Raw genomic sequence first — 22,281 nt, 5'->3', positions numbered from 1 at the left:
AAAACGAATGTACATTTTAAGATCGGTTTTAACTACTTTTTTTTTTTTTTAAAGTAAAACAAATGCTTGAGTCATCACAAACTTACTTGGGGAGATTTAAGGCTTGATTCTAATTTAATTTACAGTAGGACCAAATGACTGTAACTTCTCTGATTGCAGTGAAATTTTTCCTGATTCACATTGGCATAAATTAGATTAGTCTCTGAACCACTGCTGTACTTAAAACAGATTTTCTATCAAAGCAGAGGTATAAAACATTTCAGATATTGTCAGAAAATCTGTTCCTACCCCCTCAAAAAGTTTGAAATCTTACCTATGTAAGAAAGTAGACAAAACAGAAAGAATTGCAGAAATATAGCTTTGAAGTCTACGTATTACAAAGGCAATTTTAAGTTAATGATTATGAGCCCAGAAAAAATGCTTAATTTCACAATACATTTCCATCTGTCTTCTGTGCCATAGTCATTCTGAGTTATTCTTTACAACTTAAAAGCTTAATAAAGCAGTATTGCTAGAGACAACAAAAAAAAAGATAATGTTAAAAATAAATTGAAAATCCCAACACCTGATAAACAGTAATTTACAGTATTAAATAGGCCTCAAGAGCCCACATTTAAAGGGTTGTAAAGCAGTATATATTAAAAAAAAAAAAATTAGGAGTGCAAACATATGCCTATTAAATAAAAATATCCTAAAGAATGTAAATTTGAAATAAATTATAAGTAAATAAAATAAAATGAGGTCATAGTCCACTACACTGTGAAACTTAATACCAGCCATAAGGGTGAATCATACAGGCCAGCACATATCTCCATTTTGGAGGCTTTTGTACATTCTTCAAATTCCAGTTCACAAACCTTCTACGATGTAACAATATGTTTTTATTGGGGTAAAACTTCTGAGATTAAAAAAATCCAGACTATTTTAAATCATGGAACTGTTCTATATGCTGTTTCCTCTGCAAGCAGTCTTAAGAAGGTAAGGAAGGGGGGAAAGGAAAGGAAAGGAAAGGAAAGGAAAGGAAAGGAAAGGAAAGGAAAGGAAAGGAAAGGAAAGGAAAGGAAAGGAAAGGAAAGGAAAGGAAAGGAAAGGAAAGGAAAGGAAAGACTTGTTTTAGTTTATTGTATCTTTTTTCAAGATCTTGTGAGGGTTGAGAATGTAGGCTACACCCTTGTAAATATTAGGCAATCAACATTTCAAATCCCATTTTCTGTTATCATCAATAGGTTAATTTTACCACCAGGGTGCCCCCCACTGCAAGGTATTGGTAGTTGACTATTTTCAATAAATTTTACCTCAATATCCATTCTTACTAGAACCTTAAACAAATTATTCATTTATCTTACAAAACTACTAAGAAAAATTTGCCTTTACCTGATTTTTTTCTTTGCATTTTCCTGTAAATTAAGACTTTTGTTAAAAGTTCATCTATTAAAAGTTCATGCAGCACTAAAAGAAAGGTTTCTGTACATTTATTCAGATAAACCCAACACATCCATTCACTCTTAAATTAAACAAATAAAACAAGGTAAAACCAAGGAAGGTTTAATACTGTACAGACTTGCAGGTAACCTTTTTCATCATCCTGAATGTTTTGCTAAGTTTTGCAACTCTCATAGTGGACACCACTTCAATCTTGCTTCCACAATACAAAAGAAACTTTGTAAAAAATGCTTGTCTTGCCTTGTTGAGCTGTCCAGGTGCATCAATGAAGTGCACACATAACTAACATATGTAATTCATAGCACCAAGCTGTTTGACTAGTCAGATAGGTTTCTAGTACCATACATGCACAATCACACTTTACTGGTGTAACTATGATCCTACACAGATGTTTTATAAATTTGATGTCTCAACAGTAAAAAAATAAGTGCAAGTTTCTTTATACATTGAAGTCACGTTCTAAGGCAAATTGTATACTGTATGTACTTCTAACTGCTTTGGTATTTTACTTCAGTCAATCAACAGTTGACATGACTGTTTAAGCATATGGACTGGTCAGTTCTGAGTGGCGTAAGTGTATTTTCACTGGGAGCATGCCTTAGACATGTTCTGCATGTTGAAAGGAAGGTTTTAAATTTCTGAATGGGGTTCAGACTATGTGTATATTTGGCCTGTGATTGTTATGGTATGTCAGTATGCAGAGTTCAAATTAAAGTGGAAAACTGCTAATGAGAGTTTAGGTTGTACATCACTTCCCAACCACATTCTGCCGCTTCTTATTTTCCAGCTAACAATTCTGTAAAGTAAGGACTTCCTTTGCTATAGCTCAGAATGATACAAATTTAAAACTGTCTTTTCATGTGAGAGCATAAGCAAACTGCAGCAAGCGATACATCTGTTGCCATGAGACTAACGCAGATCTAATTTTTTATTACTTTCTCCTCCTAACCCTCTCTCTTTTTCTCTCTCTTTGTGTTTCTTTAGAAGGCAAATGCCTCTACCTGACGGAAGTCAGTTGGAGTTGCTAGTGCATGCTTTCCAAACATTCAGAGGAGATGAAACTGGATCTGTATTGTCACAGTACTATGAATCCTACTGTGGGAATACTGTCATTTCCCTTAGTAATTATCAAAGACTGAAAAATATTAGTGACTTACATCATTGTGACACAGTAAAGCATTTGGCAGGTATATAGTTCAGCAGCTAAAATAGGTGGGTTGAATTTTTATAAAAGGTGTTTTCAAACTGAAGAATTTCTGGAAACAAAGTTTAATGTTGTGGTACGTGGTCTCATTCTTACAGTTCAATTTTGCATGCGGGAAAAGATTCATCTTGCATGACAACAGTGCTGCTGCTTGCCAAAACCATGATGTTGAGGTCCTGCTGTTTCTCATGGGTCTCTTGGTACCATTCCCTCATCACTTCTGAGTCATGGGTTGGGATTAAGGTCACCTGCAACACAAAACAGGATAACTCCTCAGGAATTGGCAACAGAAACAACTGATAAGAAAAATGTCTGTTAGAAGTCCTGGCCAACAAACATTTTTCCCTTTTGGAAAGAGTGGCTCTTTATGCAATAAATACTTAGGTAAATGAATGGATAAAAGGAAATAAGTAAATATGTAAATAAGATGAAATGACTGTAAAGAAGCAGTTTTGGTTCTATAAGCTGCTGAGATGCAGCTTTCCAGAGAAGTAGCAGGTTGTTGTCTGTACTGATAGCTCTTCAGATTATGGCCAAATATTTTGTTTATTTATTTACCATATTGGAAAGGTACAAGAAGTTTCCAAGTGTATGTGATTACTATACAAAGCATGAAATATTCACTTTTCTTTCCTACTTACAAACTGCAAGTTTCCAAACTTGGATCATATATGGTATAGCAATAGTGTGAAACAGCTAAATGGCCCTGTAAACCATGAGTTCCAAATTGTTTTATTCTCGAGGGACAGGTCAGATGGTCCAGAAATGGGGGAGTGGCTGAGTATGGTGCATCTCTGTGCTTGACTTGGGTGTCCTCTCACATTATTGGCAAAATGAGGTGCCCTGGCTGGAAATCCCATGTCCCGAGCAGTCACCATCCACTCCAACAATGCTTTGGCTTCCCATAGTTGCTTCCCGGAGAAGTTTAAAGTTCCAGGTAGAAACACTAGTGAAGAGCTTACCTGCATGTTACTCTCCCACTGGGCTTTGCCCTCCAGCAGGGAGTCCAGAACAGTCCTGCTTGGTTCCTCGGCTGTAGAATCATTCCCGCTCACCACATAGTAGGATGACCGCACCCTCTTGAAAAACTCAATGTCGACATTCTTGCTATTGCTGTGGTTGGGAATATACACCAGATCCAAATACACTGGAGGTCCTGGAGGCACCACCGTAGATTTTGCCAACTTAGTATTCCCAGATCCTTTGGAAATAAAACAACAAAAGAATATATTACAGGCTGGTTAAAAACATGCATTTACTAATTATGTTATAATTGCTGAGGTGATATTCCTTAAAACAGCTGCTGTTTGTTAAGCATTACATAGCTACAGCTGTACTTCTGTGTCCTTTGAAACAGTTATGGCGTTACCCTCCTAATGACACTTTCCAGATCTGTTGTATCCCAGTTACAACTGTACTAAGAGGAAAAAATAATAAATGTAACTAACTATATAATACAATAAAAGCTCACTACCACATAAACAACAATTGACTAAACCTTTCCCAGTAATATGCTATTATTATCCAACAATTACAATTGCAGGCCCGTGAATACTGAATTACCATTCAGTAAATTAAGGTAAAGTAAGTAAAATTTATGGACACCCTTCTGAGAGTGCAAGAGCTCTCCATCCCCCAGCAAAAGAAATCAAGCAGAGGAGGCAGGCAACTGGCATGGCTGAGCACGGACCTTCAGCTTAAACTGAGGGAAAAGAGGGAAATGTACAGGAAATGGAAGCAGGGTTGCGTAGCCTGGGAGGAATACAGGGGTGTTGTCTGGATGTGTAGAGATGGGATCAGGAAAGCCAAAGCACAGATGGAGCTGAACTCAGCAAGGGGTGTGAAGAACAACAAGAAGGGGTTCTACAGATACATAGGCAGGAGGAGACAGGCCAAGGAGAGTGTTCCCCCTCTGATAAACGAGATGGGAGAACTGGCTTTCTTAGACATGGAAAAAGCTGAGGTACTCAGTAAGTGCTTTGCCTCAGTCTTCACTGGTGGTCAAGTTTCCTATGTCTGTCAGGACCCTGAACCTCGAGGAGAGGGTGAGAGGAGCGGATTCCGTCCCACTGTGACAGTGGAACAAGTCCGGCCTAATGAAATTGGATGTGTCCATGGGGCCAGATGTTATACATCCCAGGGTGCTGAGAGAGATGGATGGTGTGGTTGCCAAGCCGCTCTCCATCATATTTGAAAAATCATGTCTGTCGGGTGAAGTCTCTGGTGACTGGAAAAAGGGAAACGTTACTCCCGTTTTTAAAAAAGGGAGAAAGGAAGACCCAGGGAACTACAGGCAGGTGGGCCTCACCTCTGTGCCTGGGAAGATCATGGAGCAGATCCTCCTGGAAGACATGTTAAGGCATGCACAAGATAAAGAGGTGATTCGAGACAGCCAGCACGGCTTCACCAAAGGCAGATCTTGCCTAACCAATCTGGTGGCCTTCTATGATGGAGTGATGGCATCGGTAGACAAAGGAAGGGTGATGGATATCATCTACCTGGACTTGAGCAAAGCCTTTGATATGGTCCCTCACCATTCTTCTCTCTAAATTGGAGAGGTATGGATTTGAAGAATGGACTGTTAGGTGGATAAAGAATTGGTTGGTTGGTCGCAGCCAAAGGGTTGTGGTCAACGGTTCTATGTCTGGGTGGAGGCCAGTCACAAGTGGTGTCCCTCAGGGGTTGGTCTTGGGACTGGTACTCTTCAGCATCTTTATCAACGACATAGATGACAGAATCAAGTGCACTCTCAGCAAGTTTGCAGATGACACCAAGCTGAGCGGTGCAGTCGATACAATAGAGGGAAGGGATGCCATCCAGAGGGACCTAGACAGGCTGGAGAAGTGGGCCCATGAGAACCTAATGAGGTTCAACAAGGCCAAGTGCAAGGTTTTGCACTTGGGCTGGGGCAATCCCAGGTATTTATATAGACCGGGCAAAGAAGAACTTGAGAGTAGTCTGCAGAGAAGGACTTGATGGACTTCCTTCTGGACGAGAAGTTGGACATGAGCTAGCAGTGCATGCTTGCAGCCCGGAAGGACATCTGTGTCCTGAGCTGCATTAAAAAAGGGGTGGCCAGCAGGAAGAGGGAGGTGATTGTCCCCCTCTACTCTGCCCTTGTGAAACCCCACCTGGAACACTGCGTGCAGGCCTGGGGCCCCCAGCACAAGAAGGATGTGGAGCTCTTGGAACGGGTCCAGAGGAGGGCCACTAAGATGATCAGAGGGCTGGAGCACCTCCCCTATGAAGAAAGGTTGAGGAAACTGGGCTTGTTCAGCTTGGAGAAGAGAAGGCTCCAGGAAGACCTCATTGCAGCCTTCCAGTACTTGAAGGGAGTGTATAATCAGGAGGGGGAATGCCTGTTTACATCTGTTGATAGTGATAGGACAAGGGGGAATGGTTTTAAACTAAGATAGGGGACATTTAGGTTAGATATTAGGAAAAAGTTTTTCACTCTGAGGGCGGTGAGGCACTGGAACAGGTTGCCCAGGGAGGCTGTGGATGCCCCATCCCTGGAGGCATTCAAGGCCAGGCTGGATGCGGCTCTGGGCAGCCTGCTCTAGTGGCTGGCAACCCTGCCCAGAGCAGGGGGGTTGAAACTAGATGATCTTTAAGGTCCTTTTCAACCCAGGCCGTTCTATGATTCTATTTTTCAAGTTAAGAATCACAGCTTTCCAAAGTCTTGGGTATGCATGATTATAAAACTTAGGATCACACAGGAAGTCATGCAGATTTTAAACAGTCTTGAGATTTGGGGTATCAGCACAACAGCTTTGATATTTTCAGGCTGTCTTACAGCATCAGGAAGCTACTAAATGAGAGCAGAAAGAGGGGCAAAAAGGAACTTGGGAGGACAGTGAAATTTCCTAATTCAATTACTTCAGGGAACTAAGAACAAGTATTTGTTTGCCTGCTAGTTCCTTATTTGCATACACAAATTAGCCACATCACAAAAAGTAAGGGGAAGAGTGTTTTTGCTGTTATACATAGTGTAGTACCTGTTCTAAGAGCTTCAGTCAAAAGGAAGTTCAAAGTTTAAACACTAGCACTAAAAATATTTCATAAAAGTTGCTTTTGTCACACATTGAATCACAGGGTGACCTGACAATCAAGATTCAATCAGTAATTGTATTTAGATGATCACCATTTATGTTTTATTAGCCTCTCCATGAAGTTACAGAGTATGAAGTTTGGTAAACTAAATTATCTGAGCAATACACTTTATTAAGGGTTACATATTGAAAGGCCAGGAAAGTCCATTACAATTGTCTAACATGACCTGATGATATTCATCAGAGAGCAATATGCCAAATAAGCATCATAATATGATAAGTTTTCCTGAATTAGATCATTTTAACTAATGCATATTTTACAAAATCTTTGATCATCTGTGATAAAAAGTCTGTAATAGACCTTTTGAACTGTGAATACCAACACTGGATAAAGTATTAGACATTATATTTTACACCTAAATGTCAATATCAAATAAAGCCTTGTCTTCAGCTCTAGTGTATGTCTGAGAAGTATGCTTCAAGGAAGAAGAATCTAATATAGAGATAAAGTGTTGGAGAAATGTACAGCATGAGGAACTATACCACTACTTTGAAAAGCATCTATTAACAGAGACCTGCAAATGATGGTATATGAAAGGAACAGAAGACCACAGAAAATGGGGAAGCTACAGACAGATGAATGCTGGTTTGCTTGTACTGAATCCTAGACTTGCGTCTTGTAAAAAGCTTTCAATAGAATATCAGTCCTGATGACAACAGCAAAATCAAAGTATCCTCAAAATGCTCTGTAACAAGATCTGCCAGAAACAACATATTAGCACAATGCCTCCTTCAGTGATATAATTCATATTTTATTACTACTTATAGACTACACAACAGTCATTCAAAATAACATTAACTTTCCATATATTTAGCCATCACTGACAGCATAAGACTTTAACCAGATTATGTGATGTACATGCTTAGCTCACTGAAAGTTCTCATACTGCTGTTATTTTTAAAATACTCTTTAAAAAGAATCCAGCAAAGTAATAAACACATCCAATGTCCTATATCACCTTTGCCTCTCACAAAATTAAAATGAATTGGTTTGAATGGTTTATGTTAGGAGCATTATGCCTACATGATTCTTACAATGAATAAAGTGGGTCACTTTACTACTAATTTCACTTCACCTACAAAAGCAATACTTTTAATTCTATTAGTTGGCTAACTAATTTAGACAGCTAGTATTAATCTTTTTATACTTGATGTACTCACTCTAATTCTTTACATCTGAGCAAACTGATGCATCTAGTTTCCCAGATCGCAAAAGTTAATTCAGCATATTTCATTCATTTAAATGCAGCCTTTACACTCTGGATTTATTTTTAAAGCATGGACTTTCTTTGGGTGTTTGCTGTAAATTGCATTCTCAACTGATATAAGGACAACCTAACTTCACGTAAACAACTAAGAAAATCTTAACACTAGGGAGATCCTATCTGCCTTTACCTGTGGTTGCAGTCTTTGTTGACTTGGATGCTGTTGTATTTGTTGCATTCTTGGTATCCTTATCTTTCTCTTCCACTTGGGACTTTACATCTGGATTAGAGATATTTTTGGTTCTCTTCTCCACGAACTCCTTTTTTGGAGAATCTGTTTGGGAATTTTTGTCTAAAGAATCTCTTACATCTGGTTTTGGTGAAGCCGCTTGCTTTGATTTACCATCACTTTTTTTAACAGAAGAAGACAACTTGGTCTTAGTGCCCTGCTTTTTTGTTTTTGTCTTTTCTTTGAGGTCCTTCTTCAAAGTTTTACCCAAATTCTGATCGACTGGCAAAGCCTCTGGATCAACCATGGAGACATCAGGGTGCCTAGGGGAAGGGCTGTGATCCTGAATTGGGACAGGTGGTGGGTCAATGTGTTTGTATGCAATTGTCTTGTCTGTTGGAATGGTTTCTGATTCATCTTCTGAGTCAATGTTAGCATCTGCAGTGATGGAAGGACATTCCTCAGTCTCAGGGGGAACATCTGAATCAGTCTGAGATGGGGCAGAATCGCTCACTGATGTGGGAGGGGTTTCATCACACTGACGCTCTTGCTGCTTTCCCCCAGAAGGTGGATGGGCTCCCCCAGACTGAGTTAATGGCTTTTCTTGATCTTGAAACTGTTCCATTGCAAACCACTCAAGGGGATTTGGGTTGATAAATGAAGGTGAAAGTTCAGTTTTAGGATGTTTATATTCACAGGAGGACACAAGACATAAATCAACATCCTGACAAGATTCTGCTAATGATTTTCCTGGAGTAAGATGTGCACTTGCTTCATAGCAATAGCTACTAACTTCAGGTGAGCTGGTGGCTTTCCCAGTTATTTCATAGGAGTAAGCCATGGTCTCTGGTGACTTGGTGGTTCTCCCAGTTGTCTCATAGCAGTAGCTAATGGCTTCTGGTGACTTAGTGGTTTTCCCTGTTGTCTCATAGGAAGAATCCATAGCATCAAGTGATCTGTTAGCTTTCCTAATTCTCTCATAGGAAATATCTATGGCCCCAGGTGATCTGGTGGTTTTCCCTGTTGTCTCATAGGAATAATCTGTGGCCTGAGATGATCTAGTAGATTTTCCAACTGCCTCATAGGAGTAGCTAATATCCTCTGGTGACCTAGTAGTTTTCTCTGTGGCCTCATAAGAATAACTAAGCTCTTCTGGTGACCTACTGCTTATCGGTGAATCTATTATTTCTGGGTTGAATAAAAGTTCTGGGCTGTGCTTTGTTAGAGGTTCCCGTAATATGACAGCCTGTTTACCAAATGCTTTGTCAGAGGACACTTGCAGTGACAATGAAGATGTGTAACTATCTGAAACTACTTCTGTGATTACAGGATGTGAATCTGGAAAACTAGGAGAGTATAGAGAAGAAGATTCCCTTGGAGTTAGTGGAGATGGGTCAGACTTTGGAAACAGCCTTTCTCCTAGGCTCAATACCTTTTCTGAGGTAAAAGAAGAATGTAGTGACATATCTCTGGGTGAAACAGCACCTGAAAAAGTTTCCTCTAGCAGTGGTGAAGTTACCTGGGAAGGTGTATGAGCTGATGAAGTTGAAGATGAAGCTTCAGTTTGAGAAACTGAAATAATTTCTGAAATATCCTTCTCCTGAGAGTAAGATGTCTGCTCCACAGGGGAAATCTGTGCAAAAGTTGCCTCCTGTATATCTGAAGGGCTATAATCTACTTCTGTTGGTCCATTTACAGATATATGGTGTATACTTATGCCTACAGTAGGATATTCTGGAGATTGCCTACTAAAGTCCATTTCTAAAGACTGCTCAGGGGACTCCTGACCAAATTCTACTGACTGATCAGGAGATCTGTGATCATGCATAAGGGTTTTTGATTTTGCGGTTTTAGGTGAGAAATCTGGTGGAGAAATCGACATAGGCCTTGGGCACTCCTCCTTAGATGGAGACATTTCTGTTTCCTGAAACGTTGTTGGTGTTTGTACAACTGACACTGAAAAGGAATCGTCAACTTCTGTAGAGTGGGGGGATCCAACCTCAGCATGCAAAGAAGGAGATACATCATCAGTAGTTGGTTCTGGAAATGAACTAGTAGCAACAGATGCTGTAGAGACAGAAGCTACTCCTTCTATATGGGAATAGGTGTCTTCTGCTATGACCTCATCAACAGGAGTTGCAGATTTGTCAGAAACAGTGCCTTCAGAAATTGACATTTTGGTGTCTTCTTTTAAAGAACTGAACTGACTGATATCTATTTGAGTAGGTGAGAGATCACCTGTTAACTTCTGGTCATCCAAGACCAATGAGGACTGAGAGTTGCTGGGTTCTGTATCCTCCACTTTCCTTTCTAGGCTGAAGCTTTCCTTAATTACCATAAACTCCATGCTTTTTTCATCTTTCTTTTCTTGGCAAAGGCCCACAGAGCTGCCTTCAGAAGCTGGGCTCATCTGAACAGGTGTTTTTTCTTTTTCAGGTATTCCCTTAGAGGGACTTCCATAATCTCTGGTGGGACACTTTACATCATCACTCAAAAATGTATCGTAAGTGGTCTCTGAACCTATCAGTGGTGGACTCCGTAGAGGCGAGAGAACCTTTTCAATAGGAGATTCTGAATCTGGCACAGGTTCATCCATAGGGCTTATTATGGGTTTTGAAGACTCGTCTATGACTTTACTGAATTCAAAGCTAACTGGAGCTTCTGTTGACTTTTCACTGGTTTCAGAGGGAAGCTGACTGGATTTTTCATCAGTGGGAGACTGATAATAAGGTGTGTGGCCAGCACTACCAGCAGCAGACTGTGAGGGAGATACTACTTCTAATGTTATATCTTCAAGGCTTGCACAGTGCTCTTTGGCAACTTCTTGATGTACATCAGGCAATATAGCAATGGGGACATTCTCAGCCAAGACCTTGATCTCATTGGGAGTAAGTGAAAAGTTCACACTACGTTCACTCAGTGGTGTTTTGACAACTGGTGATAGAGGAGACAAATTCTCAGATGGACTCTTGGCTGGACTACATTTTCCACCAACATTTTCTGAACAGGTTTCTTTGATTTCTAATTTAGTAGTGCCTTGGGTTTCATTTTCTTTTTGCCAGTATACATCCTGGAATGCAGATTTGCAGAATTTGTCTTCCTCTAATGAAGAAGGTGGCAAGATGGTAGAAGCTGAGGCATTATAGTCTCTACCTTCTGTGGCCTCTGTTTTGGTTCCTTCAGATATTCCATTAAAAGCATCCGGAAGTGTAGAAAGCTTAAGTCTACCAAAGTCTTGAGAGTACAGTGATGTCTCATACTTGGTGATGTTCGCATACTCCTGATAAGTTGAGTCACTTTCCTCATTATTAGTTTCATTACTCATGACATCCCGGGGTGTAGACATTTCATCCATTGAAGTTGGTTTACTGGGTATTTCGGTAGTAGACTGTGTATAATCCAAAATAGCAGTGAATTCCTCAGGTTGATCTCTATTTTCTTCATCAGAAACAATAGCTTCACTTTCTGAATTACCTGGTAATGTCTCATCATGGATTGGTGAGGCCAGTTCAACTGCTGGAGACTGAGGCTCTGAGCATTTTGTTGGTGTAATTATGAGTAGGCCATATTTATCTTCAACTTCACCAGCTTCTGCAGCTTTGTCTACAACAGCCATCACATAATCTTCTTTAGCTTCTATTTTTTCAGTATCCTCTTTATCTTCTGTTTTGTCTTCCTCCTCTTCCTCAGTTTCTTTAGTTTCTGCCTTTTCTACTGTTTCTTCATATTGTTCACCTGATGCCTCATAATCTGCCTTTTCAATATATTTTTCATCTTTAATGCTAGCATCTGCTTTGACCATTATTTCTTCTGAACTCTCTTCCATTATTCTTGCTTCTTCCATGTATAGTTTTGTGGTGTCCAATGATGTCTTTTCTTCCTCATCTTCACCTTGTTCTTCAGCATCTTCTGTCTCTGCCTTTTCCTCATAATTTTCCACTTCAGATGATTCTGCCAAGCCAGTTCCCTCATCTTTAAATTTTTCATTGTCATCAACCCTGTGCTTTTCCACTGGTTCCAATTCTTCAGGTGTCTGTTCACACTCACCCTCAGCCTCTGTGGTTGTTATACCTTCATCAGAGGACTCTGAAGGTCCTTCATTTTCTAATTTTTCTTTTTGGGAATCAAAGGCCTCTTTTTGTTCTTTGCCAGTGAGTTTCAGTTCATCCTCTATGAATGCAACCTGAGGTTTTGTTTCTTTTATTGTTTCTACTTCTTCAGCTTTTAATTCTTCAAAATCCTTTGTTAAATCCTCTGGTGAAGACATAAGGGATCTTTCCACTTCAAGTTCTTTTCCACTACCTGTAATTTCTGCAGCTGCTACAGCTGTTACAGTTGTGGCAGCAGTTCCAACTGCTACAAGGGCAACTTGTGCTCCACTGAATTTGATCTCCTTCTTCACAGTCTTAATTTTTCCTTTTTCCTTTGGCTTTCCAGCAGGTACTGCTTCCTTTTTAACAGGGTCCTCCTTCTTTTGTGATTTAGGCTTTGCTGCTAGCTTTTTGGCTTCAGTTGAAGGACCAGTTGTCTTCTTTGCTTCTTTAGAAACCTTTTTGATATCCTTTTTGGCTTCTTTTTCTTCCTTGTTAAGTTCCTTCTTCGCTTCTTTTTTAGCTTCCTTTGGTGGAGCATCTTTCTTTACTTCCTTCTTACTTTCCTTCTCTTCCTTTTTCACATCTTTTTTAACTTCTTTCTTGATCTCTTCTTTTTTGTGTTTTTCCTCTTTTTTGATAAGTATTTTCTCCTCTTTTTTAGAAATCTCTTTCTTTGTTTTTTCCTTTTCCTCTTTCTTTTCTTCAGGTTTTTTTTTGACTTCCTTTTTCACTGTCTTCTCCTTTGCCACTTTTGATTTTACATCTGTAACTTGTTTTTCAGGAGTTTCAGATTTCACTATTTGCTCTTCTTTGCTTGTTCCATCTTTTTCTGTCACTATAGGTTTGGTCTCTGTTTTGGCTGGTTTCTCTTTTTTAACTGGAACTTTTTCTTTGCTTTCTAATTTCTGAGTATTTTCCAGTGCTGGACTAGGCTTTGCAGGCTCCCGTGTTTCTTCTTTAGATTCTTTTCTGACTATCTTGATTGGTGGTGTCTTTGCAGCAGGCTTGAGATTCTCTTTGCTGTCTGTTCGTTGTTTCACCTTTTCTTGTTTCACAGCCAGACTAGCAATGTTTACAGTTCGGTCTTTTTGTGTAACTATTGGTTGTTTAAGGAAATCTAAGTGTTTGAGTTTTTCTAATCCTTCTAGAATATTATATTGGGTGCTGTTTCCAGGAAATAGAACTCGGATTATTTTTTCTGTAGGATTAGCTGGATGCCACACAATCAGGGATGAGACAGAGGTGAAATAGGATAATGGAATGTCTAGTTCTTGGCCATTTGGTAGCAGAAATTCAGCTTTATCTTTGCTAGTACCACTCCACCGTTGCATAAAATATTGCATCTCTTTGCTATTTTTGACAGGATTGAGCACATACATCTCAAGTTTGCCAACCCCCATTTTCTGAAATAAAATGATGGGGTCAATGGTATTTCCTACATTTCTGAAAAGAGGTTCTGGTTTCATAGACAGTTTATTTAAATACCGGAGAGTAAAACAAGCTTCTTCTATACTACTTTTTATTCTAAAGTTAGGATTCAGGTTCTTCAGGTTCTCAGGTACATTAAGAAATAAAACTCCTAAATCAGGTGAGATCAGATTTTTCATCCAGTCACTGTTGGTAGTAGACCCTTGGGACTGTTCCTCTTCTAATTCGGCTATCTTTCGCTGAAGCATGCTATTGATTCCTGGCAAGTTATCATCTCCGATGTGAGTGAGCAGAATGGAATCTACCCGGTCCAAATGTCGGATAAGTTTCCAAAAGCAAGATTTTCTTTCAGATCCTCCATTGATAAGCATGTTGAATCCATTCACTGAAAACAATGCAGAGTCCCCTCTTCCACCTGGGAAAATATAACAGCAGGGTTTGGAGAGTTTCAAAAAGCCTCCTGAGGTTGGGGGTTCCAAAATGTCAAAGGGTGATGGTACTTCTACAGATTCTGACAGATACTCTGTGAATTCAGAGAGTCCTTCCATTTCAGGCAATATGGAAGCTGAGTTGAGTTTAATATTAATAAAGTCTTGAAGGTTGTGTCGGTCAAGGTTAGAATTTTTCCAGTCCCCTTCCTCAGGACAGAAAAGAGTTAAGCTGGCTTTATTAGCAGGGTGGGTGGTGCTCAATAATTCACCAATCTAGGGTTTTAAAACAAAAACACAAGAAGATGCATGTAGATTCATTTTTAATAATTAATACCATAACACAGCATTTTCCAAGGTTCCCCCTTCCCTCTTTCACTCTTTATAGGAGGATAGTACAAGTTTGTATATTCAGAGGGGATGAGGGCTATGAAGCTAATGCTGCCAGAGCTGCCACTATCTCTGCCATAGGCTCAAGAGTCTCTGTGCTGCCTCAGTCCATCCAGAAGAGCTGTCCAAATATCTAAGGGAAACAGCACATCTTCTTAACAGGCACAGAGTATCTGCAGCCTGGAGGAGGTCAGCATCCTCCCAGGGGCAGTTGCCTTCCCCACCCCTCCTCACATGGGCTTCAGTTCTTTCTGTTTTCTGTTTCTCAAAGTCATAATCTTAATTCCCCAAATTAAAATGTATTTTTTTTTTGTTAAGCATTTTATATCAAAGCTAAAGTAAATTAAATACGTTTTGAAAGAAACCCTCTATTAAAGAGTAAAGAGCATCAGCGTAAAGCTATCAGTGCTAATTCTAACTTAACAGAAGGCCATTTTTAGTCTTCTAGAAACTTGTGCCATCACATAACAATGTATGGAAGACACTTTTCTGAACACACCTCTTGATCCGTGAATATCTCAATGAAGTTTTGGAAGGAAAAGGACCCTGACTGAAGAATGAGTTCTCCTGTGTTTTCAAAGCACTGTCCACTTAGTACAAGGAGTTTGTGTCTTGCAGCATCTGTGATCATTAAACGCACCTAGAATGAAGGAGATAAGTACATCAATAATGGGAGTTAGCATGCGGTTCTATATTTCTCTGAGAACATGCAGTTTACCTTGCCTAATTTAAAACATATTTTGCACCAGTCTCCCAGGACTGTTGAAATATTATCAAGTTACAAGGAGCAAAAGGGAAAAAAGGAGGCACAAGAAGAGTTTAGAGAGAAGACCTAATGAATAAAAAACACATGGATAAAAGAACAAGGAGCAGAAGAGAATAAAATTTGAATGAAAAAATAATATTTTCATGAACAAATGCATTTCTTATGTAACTTGGTGAATTTTAATAGTACTGTATCAGGACAGTCTTGGCCAACTGTTTCACACATGATAATGAGGAACAACTACATGTGTCAGACAGTTTTTGGAAGGTCGTTCTTTATTTTCCAATATACAGCATGACTTTCCATTCAGTTGCAAAAGCATCACTGGAAATTAACAGCCACAAATCACAATTCTGCTTCACCATAAACATAAACTTGAACTTCAGGCACTCAGATACAGTCACATGAATCATTTACATTTCATGATATCACTAAGTATGGGCACTATAACTTCTTAAAGTGTAGCAGCCAAAGACCTTTTCAAAAAACATTAGAAAATTATGTGGATGCCTAATGCCTCAAAGTAGTTTGCTACCGAGAAATAACCTTCTTCTGCATTTTAAAATCTCAACTATTTTAAAGTAGATTCTTGTTACTTGATCGTCACTGCAGCTAGTAATAATTCCTGTTTCCACCCAGGGGGAGACTTACTTGTACGCTAAGAAAAATCCATATATTCAGTATACTTCTATTGGCTAAATTCAACTTAAATTGAAGAACAAAACTAAACAAAACTTTTGTAAGACTATGCACAGTTGAGTAAACACTCTGAAAATATTTCAAAAGCCTTGTCCAACATTGAAAAATCAATTTTCATAGAATCACAGAATCACAGAATTGTTGGAAGAGACCTCAAGATCATTGAGTCCAACCTCTGACCTAACACTAACAAGTCCTCCACTAAACCATATCGTTAAGTTCAACATATAAACGTCTTTTAAAGACCTCCAGGGATGGTGATCACACCACTTCCCTGGGCAGCCCATTCCAATGCCTAACAACTCTTTCAGTACAGAAGTTCTTCCTAATAACCAACCTAAACCTCCCCTAGCGCAACTTTAGACTGTTCCCCCTCGTCCTGTCACCAGGCACGTGGGAGAATAGACCAACCCCCACCTCCCTATAGCCTCCTTTAAGGTACCTGTACAGTGCGATAAGGTTGCCCCTGAGCCTCCTCTTCTCAGGCAGAACTAACCCAGCTTCCTCAGCCGCTCCTCGCAGGACTTGTTCTCCAGACCCCTCACCAGCTTCATTGCCCTTCTCTGGACTCGCTCGAGCACCTCCATGTCCTTCTTGTAGTGAGGGGCCCAAAACTGAACACAGTACTTGAGGTGCGGCGTCACCAGAGCCGAGTACAGGGGGACAATCACTTCCCTAGCCCTGCTGGCCACACTGCTTCTGATACAAGCCAGGATGCTGTTGGCCTTCTTGGCCACCTGAGCACACTGCTGGCTCATATTCAGCCGACTATCCACCAATACTCCCAGGTCCTTCTCTGCCAGGCAGCTTTCCAACCACTCATCCCCCAGCCTGTAGCTCTGCTTGGGGTTATTGCGCCCCAGGTGCAGGACCCGGCACTTGGCCTTGTTGAACTTCATACAGGTGGCCTCAGCCCAATGGTCCAGCCTATCCAGATACTCCTGCAGAGCCTTCCTACCCTCGAGCAGATCGACACATGCACCTAACTTGGTGTCATCTGCAAACTTACTGAGGGTGAACTCGATCCCCTCATCCAGATCATCAATAAAGATATTAAGGAGGACTGGCCCCAGTACCGAGCCCTGGGGAATGCCACTAGTGACCGGCCTCCAACTGGATTTGACTGCATTCACCACGACTCTTTGGGCCCGGCTATCCAGACAGTTTTTAACCAAACAAAGCATACGCCAGTCCAAGCCACGAGCAGCCAGTTTCTTGAGGAGAATGCTGTGGGAAACGGTGTCAAAAGCCTTGCTGAAGTCAAGGTAGACCACATCCACAGCCTTTCCCTCATCCACCAAGCGCGTCACTTTGTCATAGAAGGAGATCAGGTTCGTCAAGCAGGACCTGCCTTTCATAAACCCTCCCCCAATAGCCAGGATTGTTGATAAATGATGGAAAGTGGCTTGGCCAGCTCCTCTGCCAGTTCTCTCAATATCCTCGGGTGGATCCCATCTGGCCCCATCGACTTGCACAAATCCAAGTGCCGTAGCAGGTCACCAACTATTTCCTCATGGATAGTAAGGGCCACATTCTGCTCCCCATCCCCTTCCACCAGCTCAGGGTACTGGGTATCCAGAGAGCAACTGGTTTTGCCGCTAAAGACTGAGGCAAAGAAGGCATTAAGCACCTCAGCCTTTTCCTCATCTCGTCACTAAGTTTCCCCCCGCATCCAGTAAAGGATGGAGATTCTCCTTAGTCCTCCGTTTTACGTTGATGTATTTGTAAAAACACTTTTTGTTATCCTTAACAGCAGTAGCCAGACTGAGCTCCAGATGAGCTTTGGCCTTTCTAATTTTGTCCCTGCACAGCCTCGCAACATCCTTATAGTCCTCCTCAGTGGCCCGCCCTCTTTTCCAAAGATTATAAACCCTCTTTTTTCTCCTAAGCTCAAGCCACAGCTCTCTGTTCAGCCAGGCCAGTCTTCTTCCCTGCCAGCTCGTCTTTGGGCACATGGGGACGATCTGCTCCTGAGCCTTTCAAATTTCCTTCTTGAAGAGTGCCCGGCCTTCCTGGACTCTGCCCTTCAGAACCGCCTCCCAAGGGACTCTGCCAACCAGTGTCCTGAACAGTTCAAAGTCAGCCCTCCAGAAGTCCAATACAGCGGTTTTACTGGTCCCCTTCCTGGCTTCTCCTAGAATGAAGAACTCTGCCATTTCATGGTCACTCTGCCCAAGACAGCTTCTAACCACCACATCTCCCACCAGTCCTTCTCTGTTTGTGAAGAGAAGGTCTATTGGGGCACCCCCTCCAGTAGGCTCACTAACCAGCTGCGTCAGGAAGCTATCTTCCGTACTCTCCAGGAACCTCCTAGACTGCTTTCTCTGGGCTGTGTTGTGCTTCCAGGATATGTCAGGGAAGTTGAAGTCCCCCACGAGAACAAGCGCTGAAGATTTCGCAGTTTCTGTCAGCTGCCTGTAGAACTCATCTGTCTCCTCATCCTGGTTCGGCGGTCTATAACAGACCCCCACCAGGATGCTTCCCTTGTTGGCCTTCCCGCCGATACTAATCCATAGGGACTCAACCTTACAATTCCCAGCCTCGAGTTCCACAACATCAAAACACTCTCTAATATAGAGAGCCACACCACCACCCCTTCTGTGCTGCCTGTCCCTTCTGAAGAGCCTATAGCCAGACTTTGCAGCACTGCAGTCATGAGAGTGGTCCCACCATGTCTCCGTGATGGCAACCAAGTTGTAGCCTGCCTGCCGCATGATGGCTTCCAGCTCCTCCTGTTTGTTACCCATGCTGCGTGCATTAGTGTAGATGCACTTCAGCCAGGCCATTGCCTTCTCCCCTGGCCTTGCCATTGTTACTCCTGGCACAGCTCCAACAAGCCTTGTTTCAGCCCCGTCCCCCTTCTTACCTAGTTTAAAGCCCTCTCAATGAGCCCCCCCAGCTCCTGGGCTAGGATCCGTTTTCCCCTTAGAGATAGGGACCCATCTGCGGCCATCAGGCCGGGTGCCGAGTAAAGCGCCCCATGGTCCAAAAAAACAAATTTTCTGTGCTGGCACCAGCCTCTGAGCCACGTGTTTATCAGGTGGGCTTTCCGTGCTCTCTCTGTACCCCTCCCTGCCACCGTAGGGATAGACGAAAACACCACCTGTACTCCCGCTCCTTCCACTAACCGTCCCAGTCCCCTAAAGTCCCGTTTGATAGTCTTCAGGCTTCTCTCTTCAGTGTCATCACTGCCAGACTGGACTATCAAAAGAGGATAATAGTCAGAGGGGCGAACCAGGTTGGGAAGCTTTCTGGCAATGTCCCTGACCCTGGCCTCAGGGAGGCAGCAGACTTCCCTATGGGTAGGGTCAGGCCGACAAATAGGGACCTCTGTTCCCCTGAGAAGGGAGTCGCCTACAACAATCACCCTTCTTTCTGTCTTGGTGGAGGCAGTCCTGAGGCATGGAGCAGACTTCCTCGCCCTAGGCATGCTCCTGGGTAGACTTTCTACCTCATCCTCACCTACCTGTCTCTCAAGCTCCAGGGCCTCAAATCTGTTGTGTAAGGGCACCTGGGAAGGTGGGGCCGGTAGGGGGGGCATCGCCTTCGATGTCAAGCAGGGACCTGTCTCCATTCCTCCTCAACTCCTAGGTCCCCTCCCTCTGCCTGACAGCAACAGGGAAGGGGGTCCACCCCCATTTGGGGTGTCTCGCATCCATTGTGAAATGGCAGTGGCGCCCGATTTAAATGGCCCGCTGCTGATGCTGCTGGCTCTGCCTATGCCTCGTCAGCCTCCCTCGGGAGGGCTGCCGGGTCCTGGCGGCTCCCTCAAGTGGGCTTGATGCCAGAAAAAAAGCCCTGCCTGTCCCCCACTCTGCTGCAGAACGCGTCTGCCCCTCGGCTGATCACCTTGGCAAGTGGCGATTTTGATTATTTTGATTTGATAATTTTGATTAAGGTAAGGTACAAATCTCAAGTGTAGCATTCCTCTGTTCAAGAAGAATTAAGTTAAACCAGAATGGTGATTTCAGAATAAGGCTATCCATGTATTAACTCAATGAGAAGAGTCCATCCGGAACAACTCCACGTGTAGATATTGCATTCAAGATCCATCTCCATGAAGGTGACATAATCACCTCATCTCTCCTAACAATCCATCATTTCAAATTTATATATTTATTGTTAAGCAATCAGTTGTTCTAAATAATTCCTTCTCATACCAGGGAGGCTACACGAGGAAGATTTGACTTAAATCTCTGCTGAAAAAATAATTTTTTCAGTACAAGTAGAAAACAGCCTCTGAAGAGTACGTATCTGAAAGAAGATCCCAACTCTACCACATCTTCATTGTTATTTTATTTAAAAAGTTATCTTCACTTTCAGCAGCTTAAAGTTAAGCTCGGCACCTGGCGAGCAGTCTCTTAGGCCTTAAAGAGCCATGTGGGACCACAGTCAGAAACATGTGGTTTGCCAGATAGTGAGGGAGCTGTGGGCTCGTTTACTGATCCGACTGCTTCACCATCAGCCCCCCTGCCGCTACTGCCATCGCAGGCCTTTGCTGTTACGCCCCCTGTTGACCTGGATGTGCCTTTTGACCCAGGCCCTATTGGCCTTGAAAAGGAGACTGATATGTTTTTCTTGGATCCGGGAAGGTTAGGATACATAAGGCCCGAAGACTGAGTTGCTTGACAACTTAAAGCAAGATATATTGTTCATGAGGAATGGAAAATGGAGACTGTTGTTTTTAATCAAGAAAAGGAATGGAAAATGGAGACTGTTAAGTCATGGAACATAAAGGATTTTTTGTTATCTTTTCTGATTGTACATATGTATAGGCGTACTCGAGTTTAGTATTTAAAAGCAATGTTCTGTATATTTAGAATGTTTGCTGTTCGTATGTGCGTGTTGGTGGAGCGTAGACTCCACCAGGTTCAGGTGATGCAGAGCTCATTCTGTGGCCTAAGGTTTCACTAAATTTACTCTACTAATGTGAAACAATAGCTACCTGAATTCTTTACATACTAGCAGCTTGTTTCCCTTTCTAGTTTTTGTAAGTAGGAGAAAGATTAATCAGTACAGCAGGGCGGTGGGGTAAGTATCCAACCATCCTGATAGGGAATTTCTCACAATGTCCTGGTATTAAATAATATTAGGGAAAGGCTGAAAGGGGAGTTTTAACACCATAGTTTTAATTAACCTGGTTCATTTGGTATGTCTGGGCACGTGGGATTTACATAGGATGCTACCTGGCTTGAGAGTGCTCCCATGATGCATGATGGGGAGCACGTGTGTGCCATGCAGGACAGTGCTGCTGCTGGTGGGGAGTGGGGGACAACCCCTGTTATTTGCTAATTTCACAAATTGTGTTTGACAGTGTGGGAATAGAAATGTTGTTTTTGCAGAGTTACATTGTTTAGAAGGAAGGAATGTGGTACTGAGATATGCTTACAGTGATAAGAAAGCTTAGCAGGCGACCTTGTAAAATGCAGACAACCAGTCTCCTTAGGACAATTAGGTGAAAATCGCGGTGTTAAGTCAAGTCAGATAAGTGAAGAAACATTACCACTTCAAGCAGTAAAAATGTCAAAAGAAATTTGAAATTTAACAGGCTGGCTACTGAAGGCCATGCATTGTTTGTGAAGCATCAGATAGATTGTGAACCTGGATTACCCACTCAGTGGGGAAACAGGGGAGGGTCCTGCCATCAAAAAGTATATAAACTGTGTTTTGGAACTAGTAGATGCACTCTCTGCTGCTTGTGGGGCGCCCGCCATTGCAATCGCGAATAAATTACTACTTCACTGAGGTCCTCGCCTGAGCCTAAGTTATTGGCTACGGAGTGTTTCTCACAATTTGGGGGCTCGTCCGGGATCCAGTCACCTACTGGGGAGCTCCACCGCCGCAGCAGCAGGAAGGCATGCCTTGCTGATTTCAGAGGTCCTGTGCATCGACAGTGGCGGTTCTGCGGAAAGCTGACAGAGGGCCCGAGACTGGTTAAAGAGGCAGGATCCGTGAAGTAGTGGGGAAGGGAAGAAGGTAGGCACTCTGGGTTTTTAAGAATCGATCCTGTAACTCTGTGCACAGACCAAGGTAAGAAATATTAAGTATTGCCTTGGGGGTCGGGTGAGACTCTGTGTGATGTGCGAGTGAGACATACTTCTGTATGACGCAAGTGTGGAGTCCTGATCCGCGGTTCTGTGGCTCCGTGATGGGCGTGGCCGGAGACGGACGAAGCGTGAGATAAAGGAGAGAAAGGAAGAGTCTCGGGAAATTTGGTGTATGGTAAGCCCTCGCACAGGGAAGTGCTGGCACTACACCAGGGAAATTTGGTGTACGGTAACCC

At 42.2% G+C, this 22,281-nt stretch overlaps 1 protein-coding gene across 1 annotated transcript in view; it reads right to left on the bottom strand.

Moving 5' to 3' along the window:
* Positions 1–2,739: 2,739 nt before the first annotated feature.
* Positions 2,740–22,281, bottom strand: part of LOC311220774 (microtubule-associated protein 1B-like) — a gene marked incomplete at both ends in the record, with an annotated part of 75,691 nt that continues 56,149 nt past the window's right edge. Inside the window, 4 exons of the mRNA XM_084304358.1 lie at positions 2,740–2,895; positions 3,610–3,848; positions 8,155–14,419; positions 15,033–15,173. Coding sequence (XP_084160484.1) covers positions 2,740–2,895; positions 3,610–3,848; positions 8,155–14,419; positions 15,033–15,173 — 6,801 coding nt within the window. The remainder of the gene's footprint in view (positions 2,896–3,609; positions 3,849–8,154; positions 14,420–15,032; positions 15,174–22,281) is intronic.

This window comes from Netta rufina (assembly GCF_964035555.1).
Source record: "Netta rufina genome assembly, chromosome: W".
Lineage (NCBI taxonomy): Eukaryota > Metazoa > Chordata > Aves > Anseriformes > Anatidae > Netta > Netta rufina.
This window is presented reverse-complemented; position numbering and strand designations above follow the sequence as displayed.